The sequence below is a fragment of the Misgurnus anguillicaudatus genome, chromosome 16 (assembly GCF_027580225.2).
Source record: "Misgurnus anguillicaudatus chromosome 16, ASM2758022v2, whole genome shotgun sequence".
In the NCBI taxonomy this organism is placed as follows: domain Eukaryota; kingdom Metazoa; phylum Chordata; class Actinopteri; order Cypriniformes; family Cobitidae; genus Misgurnus; species Misgurnus anguillicaudatus.
Genome location: NC_073352.2, coordinates 28,792,995 through 28,809,332, shown reverse-complemented (window position 1 = coordinate 28,809,332; position 16,338 = coordinate 28,792,995). Strand labels below are relative to the sequence as shown.

Here is a 16,338-nt window from a genome sequence, read left to right as displayed (position 1 = left end):
TATCAGCATCAACAAGCAAACACTATAATTTTGGCTCCTTTGGGTTTTTTAAAAACAAGAAATCCATGTGCACGTGCCCAGCTAAAGGTAAAACTAATCACTATTAAGGTGACTTCTTATTATTAATCTTTTCTTCAGTGATTATGTTTGCTTACAAAATGTGTTTATCATTTATGTGCAACCTTCATTCATCACTCCATTATCTCATTAACTTTATCAACACTGAATCAGTCGTGTTTTATTTTTCGAAGATACTGTAGTCTTATTTTTTTAACACAGTGTGTATATACTCCACACCATCTGGGTGTGTAATAGTGTCAATTTAACACTGGGAGTTTTGCTGTGTGTTCGACAAAAGAGACATGCTGTCGTGTGTCCCAGGATTTTAATTCACTGCATTATATTGTGTGCAGTTTCTTAACTTAACTCATAGTGTCGCTATTCACCAGTAAAACATTTGGCATTTATATTATATTTCTCTCCACCCTGCTTATGACGACATAATTTTGGTAGCTCCTTTCTTTATATAAAATTGTCGACGCTGACGGATTCCTTGTTCTGCGTGATTTGGTCTCATTGTGCAGGCTTATATTAGAGTTCTTTTACATGTGGATTGTTTTATGATATAATTATTTGTCATTTTTAATGGATTTTCAAAGCTTCAGCGTTTTTATTAGGATGTTTGGGTTCGTGTTTTTCGTGCTTATGGCGCACACCGCTAATGGAGACGTGAGCTACTCTTTTCCAGAAGAGATGAAACGCGGATATGTGATTGGAAATATAGCCAAAGATCTCGGGCTCGATGTGAACAGACTGTCATCTCGTAAGGCTCGAATTGACAATGAAGGTAACAGAAAACGATATTGTGAAATTAATCTGAATACTGGAGAACTGACCGTAGCGGACAGGATCGACAGGGAGGCGCTTTGTGCAAAGAAAGCTTCATGCGTTGTAAAACAGGAGCTCGTGCTGGATAATCCTTTAGAACTGCAACGCTTTATACTTAATATTCATGATATAAATGATAATTCACCACAATTCAAACAAACTGTAATTAAATTCGAAATACGGGAATCAGCAGTAAAAGGATCTCTTTATTTACTGGAGGAAGCCCACGATGCGGATATTGGTGTGAATTCAGTGCAGTCATATACATTACAAAATAATGATCACTTTATTCTAAATGTTCTTACAAAGGCAAATGGAAGAAAATATGGAGAGCTCGTGCTAAATAAAGAGTTAGATCGTGAGCAGCAGAAAGAGGTGACTTTAATTCTCACTGCGGTTGATGGTGGGACTCCACCGAGATCAGGTACTGTAGCCATACACGTCACTGTGCTGGATGCTAATGATAATGCTCCAGTCTTTAGTCAGGCCGTCTATAAAGTCAGTCTGCCTGAAAATTCTCCTGTAGATACTGTAGTGGTTACAGTGAGCGCTACTGATGCTGACGAGGGACAAAACGGAGCGGTGACATATGAATTTGGTCATTTGTCTGATACCCATCTAAATACGTTTTCTTTGGATCCAGTGTCTGGTGAGATTAAACTAACAAGTCTTATTGACTTTGAGGAGGAGAGCTCAGTCGAGCTACCGATTCAAGCTAAAGATGGTCAAGGCTTAGTCAGTTTTTCAACCGTAGTTATTGATGTTCTTGATGTCAACGATAACGCCCCCATTATAATGATTAAATCACTGAATAGTCCCGTTCCTGAAAATGCGTCTCCCGGTACAGAGGTTGGCATCATTAATGTGCAGGACAGAGACTCTGAGAATAACGGACAGGTGCGCTGCTCCATTCAGCAAAACGTCCCATTTAAACTCGTACCTTCAATTAAAAATTATTATTCTGTAGTGACCACAGGTGAATTAGACCGCGAGTTAGTATCTGATTATAATATCACAATTACTGCTACTGATGAGGGAACTCCATCTTTATCTTCCACCAATGATATTCACTTTACTGTAGCTGACGTGAATGATAATCCGCCTGTATTTAAAGAGCAGAATTACAGAGCTCACGTGCACGAAAACAACAAACCGGGCGCATCTATTTGTTCAGTTTCAGCTACAGACCCGGACTGGAGACAGAACGGCACTGTAGTTTATTCTCTGTTACCTTCTGATGTCAATGGCGCACCGGTGTCCTCGTTTTTATCCGTTAACGGAGACACCGGGATCGTTCGTGCCGTGAGGTCGTTTGATTACGAGCAGTTGAAAAGTTTTAAAGTGCTGGTGTTAGCCAGAGATAACGGTTCTCCTCCTCTGAGCAGTAACGTTACAGTAAGTGTCTTCATAACGGATGAGAATGACAACACCCCTCAGATATTATACCCCTCTCCGGACGGAAACTCCTTTATGACCGAGATGGTACCCAAAGTTGCGCAGGCGGGCTCCCTGGTGTCCAAGGTGATCGCCGTGGATGCGGATTCTGGACAGAACGCGTGGCTTTCCTATCACATTATTAAAGCCAGTGATCCTGGACTTTTTACTATCGGTGTCCACAGCGGAGAGATCAGGACACAGCGAGACCTTTCTGAATCTGACAGCATGAAACAAAACCTTATTGTTTCTGTGAGAGATAACGGACAGCCCCCTCTCTCTGCCACGTGCGCATTATATTTACTTATATCGGATAATTTGGCTGAAGTTCCAGAACTGAAAGACATGTCTCATGACGAGAGCAGCTCCAAACTCACTTTTTATTTGATCATCGCTCTGGTGTCCGTTTCAACTTTCTTCTTGACGTTTATCATCATCATCCTGGCCGTGAGGTTTTGTCGCAGGAGAAAGCCCAGACTTTTGTTTGATGGAGCTGTAGCCATTCCCAGCGCGTATTTCCCTCCAAATTACGCAGAGGTGGAGGGCGCGGGAACTCTTCGCAGCGCTTACAATTATGACGCATACCTGACTACGGGCTCGCGCACGAGTGATTTTAAGTTTGTCAGATCTTATAATGAGGGTACGTTGACTTCTGAGCTTACGCTTAAAAAGACTCAGTCTGCTGTAGATGATCTTGAGGGGCTTGATGCAGACTTGAGTGATTCATTTCAGGTAAGACCAGTGTTGAATTTCTTTCCATATTTCTGGAGGATTCATTTGAATTATTATGTCTCCCTTTGTATTTTAAACACATTGTCCCCTTTAATAATGAACTCGTTTTTATGTTAAATAAATGATATGTGCTATGGGACATTTTAAGCACTGCTTCATGCTGGGGTAGTTTTGTTACACTGACTGGTAGTTTTCAGTGTTTACTATTTAGTTCAATAGTAAAGTCAGCTGAGGTCTAAAAGATCTTGTGTCTTAGAGTTGCCATTTGTTGTTGTGGTATATATTTACGCGCACGACTTTAACGTTTAAGTATGTCTTAGGCTGTATCCAGTTGTGTGGTCTCATTTTAACTCTCTGACCAACTTTTTATTAGTTTTATTTTCAGGAGTTTTGTCTTAGAATAATTAAAGTCAATTTATGTTATGTTAACTTTTAACTATATTGGTGTAGAAATAAGTAATTTGATTCGGGTCTGATTACTAAAAAAGTTATAAGGAAAGTGGGCTACTTTTTCGAAGCAATACAAAAAGTGTAAATACTTTGATAAGGTCGAAATTATACGTAAATTTACTTGTGGCATTTCGAGAATAAATAGGCCTACATTAAATGTATTGTTACACTTTAATGTGTTAAAGGATTATTTAGCGGATGTGTCTTCTGAAGGCGCTGCAGCTAATATGACGATTTTTTTCTGACAACGATGTTTACGATGTTTTGTAATTAATCCTCTTGCTTTTGTATTATTCGTTTTTAGATTTTTGCACATGTTTTGAAATAATTTTCCATTAAAACTTTACACTAATCTAAGCTCATCAAACGTTGTGGAAAGTTTTTAAACTTTTGTCTACATATTTGTTATGTTAATTTTCTACAGATTTGTTATGTTAATTTTCTTTCTCAAATCAATATATAATGTTTGAATGATTTAATTTTTTCGTAAGCTTTATTTTTTCATACGCATCTTTGTGCTCATCATAAGCCTGTTTTATTTTCTCATTCCAGTTAACTTAAGCACAGACCTTTTTCGGTATCAGTAGACTGTTCACATGGGAGATGTTGTTTGGTTATTTTCTCGCAACATGATCTCACAAAGTTGTTGTCAGTTCACAAGCAGTGTTATGTGAAGTTTGTCTTTTGTTCTCCTATTATATAGCGGTGCCATTTGTTGAAATGGTGTAAAGAGAGTTTTCTCACTCATGTTTTACACAGTAAGAATGAATTTCATGTGTTGAGTATTCAATCAGAATTTAGTGACTTAATACTTTGAGTGCGCAAAATGTTATGTAGTTTTCTTGATTGTACTCTTAGTGTCGCTGTTCACCTATACTATCATCATCAGTAACACAATACTTGTCTCCACCCTGTTAGTGATGTATTTGCACAGGCTGTGCACAACCAGCAAGTCGAGACAATCGCGATCTGTACTCTGGTCCTTTGTGTCGTCTGATAGATTTTGTGGTGTTTTGCATTTTTCTCATCTATTTATTTTGATATGCATGTTTCCAAAATGGATATCTTTTCCTTTGGGGTTGGTGGATATATGTTTGGCTTTTTGTTCTTCATTATCATGGCGCACGCCGCTAATGGAGACGTGAGCTATTCAATTCCGGAGGAGATGAAGCGCGGATCTGTGATCGGAAATATAGCCAAAGATCTTGGGATCGGTGTTAACAGACTGTCATCTCGTAAGGCTCGCATTGACACTGAAGGTAACAGAAAACGATATTGTGAAATTAATTTGAATACTGGTGAACTGACCGTAGCGGAGAGGATTGACAGAGAGGCTATATGTAATGAGGATGTGTCCTGTTCTCTTAATTTCGAGCTAGTTCTTGAATATCCATTGGAAATACATAATGTTGCAATACAAATAGAAGATATCAACGATAATACACCGACATTTCTTAAAGACACTATAAAGCTTGAGATCAGCGAGAACGCTGGTAAAGGCGCTCGGTTTCGCTTAAATGAGGCTCATGATGCAGACACAGGAAAGAACGGGGTTCAAAACTATTATATCGAAAAGAATGACAATTTTGTTTTATCTGTTAATACAAAAGCAGATGGTGGCAAAAATATTGAGTTAGTGTTGGATAAAGAGTTGGATCGTGAGCAGCAGAAAGAGGTGAATTTAATTCTCACTGCGGTTGATGGTGGGACTCCACCGAGATCAGGTACTGTAGCCATACACGTCACTGTGCTGGATGCTAATGATAATGCTCCAGTCTTTAGTCAGGCCGTCTATAAAGTCAGTCTGCCTGAAAACTCTCCTGTAGATACTGTAGTGGTTACAGTGAGCGCTACTGATGCTGACGAGGGACAAAACGGGGAGGTGACTTACGAGTTCAGTCGTATATCTGCAATTGCAAAAGAATTGTTTTATCTCGATCAAAAAAGTGGAGAGATTAAGGTAAAAAGCCCGGTCGATTTTGAACAGTTGTTAAGATATGAAATGTTTATTGAGGGGAAGGATGGTTCTGGACTTTCTTCGGACACTAAAATAATCATACAGATAACAGATGTGAATGACAATATCCCTATTATAATAATTAAATCACTGAATAGTCCCGTTCTTGAGAATGCGTCACCCGGTACAGAGGTTGGCATCATTAATGTGCAGGACAGAGACTCTGAGAATAACGGACAGGTACGCTGCTCCATTCAGGAAAACGTCCCATTTAAACTCGTACCTTCAATCAAAAATTATTATTCTCTAGTGACCACAGGTGAATTAGACCGCGAGTTAGTGTCTGATTATAATATCACAATTACTGCTACTGATGAAGGTACTCCGCCTTTATCTTCCACTAAGAATATTCACTTTACTGTAGCTGACGTGAATGATAATCCACCTGTATTTAAAGAGCAGAATTACAGAGCTCACGTGCAAGAAAATAACAAACCGGGCTCCTCTATTTGTTCAGTATCAGCTACAGACCCGGACTGGAGGCAGAATGGCACTGTAGTTTATTCTCTGTTACCTTCTGATGTCAATGGCGCACCGGTTTCCTCGTTTTTATCCGTCAACGGAGACACCGGGGTCATTCATGCCGTGAGGTCGTTTGATTACGAGCACATGAAACGTTTTAAAGTGCTGGTGTTAGCCAGAGATAACGGTTCTCCTCCTCTTAGCAGTAACGTTACAGTGAGTGTCATCATAACGGATGAGAATGACAACACCCCTCAGATATTATACCCCTCTCCGGACGGAAACTCATTTATGACCGAGATGGTACCCAAAGCTGCGCAGGCGGGCTCCCTGGTGTCCAAGGTGATCGCCGTGGACGCGGATTCTGGACAGAACGCCTGGCTCTCCTATCACATTGTTAAAGCGAGTGATCCGGGACTTTTCACCATCGGAGTCCACAGCGGGGAGATCAGGACACAGCGAGACCTTTCTGAATCTGACAGCATGAAGCAGAACATTATTGTCTCTGTGAGAGATAACGGACAACCCATCCTATCCGCCACGTGCGCATTGTATTTACTTATATCTGATAACCTAGCTGAAGTTCCAGAACTGAAAGACGTGTCTCATAACGAGAGCAGCTCCAAACTCACTTTTTATCTGATCATCGCGCTGGTGTCCGTTTCCACGTTCTTCTTGACTTTCATTATCATTATCCTGGCTGTGAGATATTGTCGCAGAAGAAAGCCCAGACTTTTGTTTGATGGAGCAGTAGCCATTCCCAGCGCGTATCTCCCTCCAAATTACGCAGAGGTGGAGGGCGCGGGAACTCTCCGCAGCGCATACAATTATGATGCATATCTGACCACGGGCTCGCGCACGAGTGATTTCAAGTTCGTCAGATCTTATAATGAAGGCACGTTGACTGCTGACCTGACGCTGAAAAAGTCTCCTGCTGTAGGTGATCTTGGAGGTATTGACGCAGATTTTATGTATTCGTTTGAGGTATGAAAATATTTTTTGTGTGTAATTTCTGGCCGAATGGCTACATTTTAATTTTGTTTTACTCTTTTTTTCTTTTTGTTAAATGCACATTTTTACAGGTTAGCTTTCTGTATATGTCCTAAGTTCGTTAATTGTAATTTGTGCTTATTTGGTTAACTATTTTCTTTTATATGGATGTTTGTAAAACGTGGATTCTGAAAAGAGCTTTACGGTGCCGTATCTTTTCAATTATTGTCAGTCGACCTGCTGAAATGCATTGCGCAATTTGTAAATTTCAACTCTTATCACTACAGTACATTCCTTTGTTTTTCTTTGAAATTGTTCTCTTACTTGTTTTATGTGGGGTTTCCTTCACTTGCTTTCGAATGATAAAAATATAATTTTCAATGATAAGGAAAGCTGCAACAATTCCTTTCATTCTTTCCGAATACAGGTGCATTTCTCTGTCTTTGTCTATCATATTACGCAGAAACAGCTGTTAAGATAAAAATACACACAAATACCCACATGTATTTAAATTATTTAATCAGCCTTGGTTTATTGTTAGGGCCGTGTTAAACTGTCAGCATTTTTCTGGAATTAAAGATAAATAAATTGTTTTCTGTCGCTTATTTCCAAGTCGCTGTCCATGGTGCTACACAGGCAAAGATGTTCACGATACCGATAGATTTCTATAACGTATATTAAAAAATCGAATTTCTGCTTATGTTGCGCTCCAAGAGAATGTTAGTGTAGTTTGATCCTTAATATTAGAAAATCATTGCATTCATATCAAGCCTAAACAATCCAGGTTCTCTCATTTTATTCTGTCAGAATAGGTGCTTCTAACCCTGATCCTGGAGCCCTACAGTACTGCACATTTTGTTAATGTCCATTTAGTGATTCAAGTTATCAGTTTGGGAGAGAGATTAATATTCTGACTTGGTGTCTCAGGCAAGAGAGACCTACAATGCACCGTGTTCCCTGTGTTTTATAGCATTAAAGTGTGTACAGTTTCTTAACTCATAGTGTCGCTGTTCACCAATAAAACATTTTGTATTTATATTGTAGTTCTCTCCACCCTGCTCATGACGCGATCAATAACGTTGGTACCTCCTTTTCTTTATAGAAAATTGTCGACGCTGACGGATTCTGTGGTGCTTGTGTCTCATTCTGCGGGCTTAAAGTAGATGTCTTTTGCTGGTTGATTGTTTTAATTGGTTAAAAGTTGTCATTTCTAAATGGATTTTCCATGCTTCAGTGTTTCTATTCAGATGCTTGGCTTCGTGTTTTTCGTGCTTATGGCGCACATCGCTAATGGAGACGTGAGCTATTCTTTTCCAGAAGAGATGAAGCGCGGATCTGTGATTGGAAATATAGCCAAAGATCTCGGGCTCGATGTAAGCAGACTATCATCTCGAAAAGCTCGCATCGACACTGAGGGGAACAGAAAACAATATTGTGATATTAATCCGAATACTGGAGAATTGACTGTGGCTGAGAAGATCGACAGAGAGGCGATTTGTGGAAAGAAATCTGCATGCGTTATAAAACAGGAACTCGTGCTTGAAAATCCTTTAGAGCTGCATCGATTCATTATCAATATTCAGGATATAAATGATAATTCACCACAGTTCACGGAATATGTTATTGAAATCGAAATACAGGAGTCAGCAGACAAAGGATCTCGTTACTTATTAGATGAGGCCCACGATGCAGACATTGGTGTAAATTCTGTTCAGTCATATACGTTGCAAAATAACGAACACTTCCTTCTGAATGTTTTGACAAGGAGTAATGATAGAAAATATGGAGAGCTCGTGCTAAATAAAGAATTGGATCGAGAGCAGCAGAAAGAGGTGACTTTAATTCTCACTGCGGTTGATGGTGGGACTCCACCGAGATCAGGTACTGTAGCCATACACGTCACTGTGCTGGATGCTAATGATAATGCTCCAGTCTTTAGTCAGGCCGTCTATAAAGTGAATCTGCCTGAAAATTCTCCTGGAGATACTGTAGTGGTCACAGTGAGCGCTACTGATGCTGACGAGGGAAAAAATGGAGAAGTCACCTATGCCTTTAGTCATTTATCAGAAAAGGATCATCAATTATTTTTCCTCGATGTACGGTCTGGTGAAATTAAACTAGCAGGGCTTCTTGATTATGAAGAGGAGAGCTCGATTGAACTGGCTATTCAGGCTAAAGATGTTCAGGGGTTAGCCAGTTATTCTACTGTACTTATTAATGTTGTTGATGTGAACGATAACGCCCCAGTTATAATAATTAAATCACTAAATAGTCCCGTTCCAGAGAATGCGTCTCCCGGTACAGAGGTTGGCATCATTAATGTGCAGGACAGAGACTCTGAGAATAACGGACAAGTGCGCTGCTTTATTCAGCAAAACGTCCCATTTAAACTCGTACCTTCAATCAAAAATTATTATTCTCTAGTGACCACAGGTGAATTAGACCGCGAGTTAGTGTCTGATTATAATATCACAATTACTGCTACTGATGAGGGCACTCCTCCTTTATCTTCCACTAAGACTATTCACTTTACTGTAGCTGACGTAAATGACAATCCACCTGTATTTAAAGAGCAGAATTACAGAGCTCACGTGCAAGAAAATAACAAACCGGCCTCCTCTATTTGTTCAGTATCAGCTACAGACCCGGACTGGAGGCAGAATGGCACTGTAGTTTATTCTCTGTTACCTTCTGATGTCAATGGCGCACCGGTTTCCTCGTTTTTATCCGTTAACGGAGACACCGGGGTCATTCATGCAGTGAGATCGTTTGATTACGAGCAGATGAAAAGTTTTAAAGTGCTGGTGTCAGCCAGAGATAACGGTTCTCCTCCTCTGATCAGTAACGTTACAGTGACAGTCTTAATAACGGATGAGAATGACAACACCCCTCAGATATTATACCCCTCTCCGGACGGAAACTCCTTCATGACCGAGATGGTACCTAAAGTTGCGCAAGCGGGCTCTCTGGTGTCCAAGGTGATCGCCGTGGACGCGGATTCTGGACAAAACGCGTGGCTCTCCTATCACATCGTTAAAGCAAGTGATCCTGGACTTTTCACCATCGGAGTCCACAGCGGAGAGATCAGGACACAGCGAGACCTTTCTGAATCTGACATCATGAAACAGAACCTTATTGTTTCCGTGAGAGATAACGGACAAACCTCCCTCTCTGCCACGTGCGCATTATATTTACTTATATCGGATAACTTGGCTGAAGTTCCAGAACTGAAAGACATGTCTCATGACGAGAGCAGCTCCAAACTCACTTTCTATCTGATAATCGCGCTGGTGTCCGTTTCAACTTTCTTCTTGACTTTTATTATCATCATCTTGGCTATGAGGTTTTGTCGCAGGAGAAAGCCCAGACTTTTGTTTGATGGAGCTGTAGCCATTCCCAGCGCGTATCTCCCTCCAAATTACGCAGAGGTGGAGGGCGCGGGAACTCTCAGCAGCGCCTACAATTATGACACGTACCTGACCACGGGCTCGCGCACAAGTGATTTCAAGTTTGTCAGATCTTATAATGAAGGCACGTTGACTGCTGACGTGACGCTGAAAAAGACTCAGTCTGCTGTAAATGATCTCGAGGGGCTTGATGCAGACATGAGTGATTCATTTCAGGTAATATTAATGGTTTCTCTTTTTGAAATATAGCCTTAAAACGTCAGTTAAATCTCATTTTTTTGTATCCCAAATGCATCGTCTCCCGTAATAAAGAAATTGTTCCTTATGTAAAAATAAAATCGATATAGCATATGTGACATTTTAAGCAGATTTTGCTTGGCTACGTTTCATTAAATTTTTCTTTTTCATAACTGCCTGATATGTAACTTAAAATAAATCAGTTTAGGATTATGTCAGCTGAATTAAAAAAAGCCTGTGTCCTCTCATGGTTGCCGCTTTTTGTGGAGTGCATTTGTGCACCCTTTTAAACGTTTAAGCATGTCTTAAGCTATTAGAAGCGTTTTTATTTGATCTCGTTTTACAAATAGTTTGCCTCTCTGTATTTGTGTTGCCTGGTTTCGTTTAAACTCCCTGACAAACTTTTTATTCGTTTTATTTTAACAATTTTTTCTTTATTAATTATCACAATTTTATTTCAAGAATCTTTAAGACGTTAATGCGGAACTAAGTGATTTGATTCAGGTCTGATTTCTTAAAAATAAATCTATACCGAAAACGTAGTCAGTTTACTCGTGGCAATACAAAAAGGGTAATTTTTTAAAGAAAAAATTCAAAATTATACGTAAATGTAGTCGTAACATTAGGAGAATCAATTAGATTGTAAATACCTTATCTTCCCCTAAATGCATAGTTACAGTTTAATTACTGTTTAGCAGATGTGTCTCTTGAAGGTTTTGCTGCAGTGAAAAACGAATATGAAGATTGGTTTTCTTCTTCTGACAGTGTGCATTTAGAATATTTTTTGTAATTTCGTCTCTTGCTTTTGTATTATTACTTTTGAGATGTTGCACGACGTTTTGTAAAGGGTTTCCATTAAAGACTGATATTAAGTTCACACTAAGATCGTCAAACATGAAAGGTTATGATTGAAAAGTATTAAATTTTGTATTTTACATACTAATTTATGCTGTTATTCTTCTTTCTTAACTTACAAGAAAATGGTTGATTTATTGATTTGTTTCCCTTAGGCTTCATGTCTGTCATGTTTTACATTTTACGTAACTTCAGCACAGACCTTTTTCAATATCAGTGGACTGTTCATGGAAGATGCCGTTTGGTTATTTTTCGAGTTATTGACAATTATGCTTCACAAGCAGTGTTTAGTGATATTTGTCTTTTGCACACAAATCAATACGTGGGAATTTTTTGAAATGCTGTAGAAAAAATAGTTTTCTCACTTATGTTTTACTTTTTTAGAATGTATGCAATGTGTTGTTTAGCGACTTAATGTTGTGAGTTCCGAAAATATTATGCAGTTTTCTTGATTGTACTCTTAGTGTCGCTGTTCACCTGTACTATCATCACCAGTAACACAATACTTGTCTCCACCCTGTGGGTTGTGTATTTGCACAGTCAGATAGTCGAGACCGTCGCGATCTTTACTCTGGTCCTTTGTCTCGTATTATAGATTTTTTGTTGTTTTTGCATATTCTTTTCTAATTGTTTTGATATGCATGTTTCAAAAATGGATTTTCTTCGCTTCTGGGTTGGTGGACATATGTTTGGCTTTTTGTTCTTCATGATCATGGCACACGACGCTAATGGAGATGTGAGCTATTCAATTCCGGAGGAGATGAAGCGCGGATCTGTGATTGGAAATATAGCAAAAGATCTCGGGCTTACTGTAAACAGACTGACATCTCGTAAGGCTCGCATTGACACTGAAGGTAACAGAAAACGATATTGTGAAATTAATCTGAATACGGGATATCTTTCAGTAACGGATAGGATCGACAGAGAGGCACTTTGTAAAGAAAGACTTTCATGTGTCCTAAATTTCGAGTTAGTACTAGAACATCCGTTGGAAATACATAATGTTGCAATACAAATCGAAGATATCAACGATAATACACCGACATTTTCTAAAGACACAGTAAAGCTTGAGATAAGGGAGAGCGCAATTAAAGGCGCTCGGTTTCGTGTGAATGAGGCTCATGATGCAGACGTCGGAAATAACGGGGTTCAAAGCTATTATATCAAAAATAATGACAATTTTATTTTATCTGTTAATGCAAAGGCAGATGGTGGCAAAAATATTGAATTAGTGTTGGAAAAAGAGTTAGACCGTGAGCAGCAAAAAGAGGTGACTTTAATTCTTACTGCGGTTGATGGTGGGACTCCGCCGAGATCAGGTACTGTAGCCATACACGTCACTGTGCTGGATGCTAATGATAATGCTCCAGTCTTTAGTCAGGACGTCTATAAAGTGAATCTGCCTGAAAATTCTCCCGTAGATACTGTAGTGGTTACAGTGAGCGCTACTGATGCTGACGAGGGACAAAACGGAGAAGTGACATACGAATTTAGTCGTATATCTGGAATTGCGAAAGAGTTATTTGATCTAGATCATAAAAGCGGAGAAATTAAATTGAAAGGCGTTGTTGATTTTGAGGAGGAGGTGAAATATGAAATGCTTATTGAGGGAAAGGATGACTTTGGACTTTCTTCGGACACTAAAATAGTCATACAAATAGCAGATGTGAATGACAATGCCCCCATTGTAATCATTAAATCTTTGAATACCCCCGTTCCTGAGAATGCGTCACCCGGTACAGAGGTTGGCATCATTAATGTGCAGGACAGAGACTCTGAGAATAACGGACAGGTGCGCTGCTCTATTCAGCAAAACGTTCCATTTAAACTCGTACCTTCAATCAAAAATTATTATTCTGTAGTGACCACAGGTGAATTAGACCGCGAGTTAGTGTCTGATTATAATATCACAATTACTGCTACTGACGAGGGCACTCCGCCTTTATCCTCCACTAAGAATATTCACTTTACTGTAGCTGACGTCAATGATAATCCACCTGTATTTAAAGAGCAGAATTACAGAGCTCACGTGCAAGAAAATAACAAACCGGGTGCATCTATTTGTTCAGTATCAGCTACAGACCCGGACTGGAGACAGAATGGCACTGTAGTTTATTCTCTGTTACCTTCTGATGTCAATGGCGCACCTGTTTCCTCGTTTTTATCTGTTAACGGAGAAACCGGGATCATTCATGCCGTGAGGTCGTTTGATTACGAGCAGTTGAAAAGTTTTAAAGTGCTGGTGTTAGCCAGAGATAACGGTTCCCCTCCTCTGAGCAGTAACGTTACAGTAAGTGTCTTCATAACGGATGAGAATGACAACACTCCTCAGATATTATACCCCTCTCCGGACGGAAACTCCTTTATGACCGAAATGGTACCCAAAACTGCGCAGGCGGGCTCCCTGGTGTCCAAGGTGATCGCAGTGGACGCGGATTCTGGACAGAACGCGTGGCTCTCCTATCACATTATTAAAGCTAGTGATCCGGGACTTTTCACCATCGGTGTCCACAGCGGAGAGGTCAGGACCCAGCGTGACCTTTCTGAATCTGACAGCATGAAACAGAATCTTATTGTCTCTGTGAGAGATAACGGACAACCCACCCTATCTGCCACGTGCGCATTGTATTTACTTATATCTGATAACTTGGCTGAAGTTCCAGAACTGAAAGACATGTCTCATGACGAAAGCAACTCCAAACTCACTTTCTATTTGATCATTGCGCTGGTCTCCGTTTCCACTTTCTTCTTGACTTTTATTATCATCATCCTGGCCGTGAGGTTTTGTCGCAGGAGAAAGCCTAGACTTTTGTTTGATGGAGCTGTAGCCATTCCCAGCTCGTATCTCCCTCCAAATTACGCAGAGGTGGAGGGCGCGGGAACTCTCCGCAGCGCTTACAATTATGACGCATACCTGACCACGGGCTCACGCACGAGTGATTTCAAGTTTGTCAGATCTTATAATGAAGGCACGATGACTCCTGACCTGACGCTGAAAAAGACTCAGTCTGCTGTATGTGATCTTGACGGGGTGGATTCGAAAATTAGTGATTCGTTTCAGGTATGATTGATGGTTCTTTCCTCTTCGCATAATCTCTGATGCTCTCAAAAATGCTGGGTTATTTTCAACCCAGCAGTGGGTCGTAAAGGGACGAACCAAGCAGCTGCGTTAGTTAACCCAAAAAATGTATATTTGACCCAACAATGTGATGTTGTAAATAACCCAGCATTTTTTTAGAGTGTGGCTACATTTTCCTTTTTTTAAATGCACTTGCATTTCGCTTTTCCCTTAAAAAAACGTTACTTTAGTTTAATTTGTATTTTTAATATCACACTAATAATCCTGAGTTAAAAATTGCCTAACTATGGATTACTTTAGCCGTTTCCCAATTGTTGGTTATTTTAACCCTTAAAATTGGGTTACTTCTACTAATCAGTCCGTTGGGTTAAAAAACAGTTGAGTTGACAATTTTCTAAAAAACAAATATGCTATTCATTTAATACATAAAATACTTGAAAAAACAGACAAAATAAAAAAGTTAAAAGCGTACAGAACTTTCAAAGTATGCATAAAGCCCATTTTATGTTTTCAATGACGGCAGGCAGAATTTTGGATAAAGTGTCGCCTCAAATGTCTTATTTTGGCACACATGCATTTTCTCGTGCACAACTATGCTACCAATTCTGGATTGCTGCATTATATATTAACTGTATTTGTGAGGGTTTTTGTCATCTGTGAGATGACAATTTGCACGTATATGAAAATATTTTAATGTTTTGCCATCAGATCTGTGTTAAAGGGCACCTATGCTCCGATTTACAATTTTATATTTCCTTTGGTTTGTAAGTGTGTATTAGTACATGTTAACGATATTCAAAATGTACAGACCCCAAAGTATACGATGACATGACTTAACATCTCCAACGTAAATATCTTTTCTTGGACTACAACAAACACACGGATTGTAGGGAACAGTTTACTTCCCGGGATTAGTGAAGTAGACAAGACCGACATTTTCATAATTCCTCCCACTTCGGTCTCAGCCTGTAAGTTAACTCCTGTCAGCATTGCTTTGTGAGTAAATCTTTCAATCATAGTAAGACGCGTCACATTTCCAGCTGACGTCAGAGGTATTCAGGCCAATCACAACGTACAGATTTGCTGGCCAATCAGGGACACAGCGCTCTTCAAATCAATGAGTTTTGTACAAAATTAATGCGTGGGTTTCAGGAAGAGAGTGAAACCTGAAGCTACAAAAATGTACAGTATGTGGAAAATAATCTGTTTTTTGAACCATAAACCACGGAACACATTGCATTATATCAAATACACAAAATAACATTGTTTTTAGCAATTAAATAGGTGCACTTTTAGCTGTCAGCAAACTTCACCACCAGTTCAAAAAGATTGAATATACTGTTTTGTTTAGGTTTTCCCTATGTCGCTGTCCATGGTGCTGCACAGACCGACTCTCCTGTGCTGTTTTTGTTCTGTTTATTGTTGATCTTTACTATAAACATACAATTTGGCTTGGCAACGTATATAACATTGTATCCGTGCTTGTTTCACGCTCCAGTAGAATGTTAGTTTAGTTTGACGTTTAAAGATCATGACATCCATATGAAAACTGTTTAGTCCAGATTCCACTTAATCATGTGAGAGCATTGGCATCTAAACCTGATGCTGAAGACCCATGGCACTGTACATTTTGGTTTTGTATTTTGCTTAAAGCGTGATTCAAATTATAAGCACTTTAGCAGAGAGAATAATCTTAATGTGTTCTTCAAGAAAAACATACAAAATGTGCAATTCTATGGGTCCAGGTCCAGGAATAAAAATCTCATTTAAAGCATTAAATTATTTGC

General features: G+C 39.5%; 1 protein-coding gene across 6 annotated transcripts in view; it reads left to right on the top strand.

Moving 5' to 3' along the window:
• LOC129421800 (protocadherin gamma-A4) overlaps positions 1 to 16,338 on the top strand; it is a 138,338-nt gene that overhangs the window by 8,183 nt on the left and 113,817 nt on the right. The window contains exon 1 of one of the 6 annotated variants that reach the window (XM_073854454.1): positions 505 to 3,054. The exons of 2 other annotated variants lie outside the window; for them this stretch is intronic. In XM_073854454.1, the coding sequence (XP_073710555.1) occupies positions 646 to 3,054 (2,409 nt within the window). In that variant the 5' untranslated portion in view covers positions 505 to 645. Of the gene's footprint in view, positions 1 to 504; positions 3,055 to 4,445; positions 6,968 to 8,063; positions 10,597 to 12,047; positions 14,534 to 16,338 lie in introns of those variants that run through there. 3 more of the 6 variants (XM_055177371.2, XM_055177375.2, XM_055177370.2) reach the window with 3 other exon arrangements.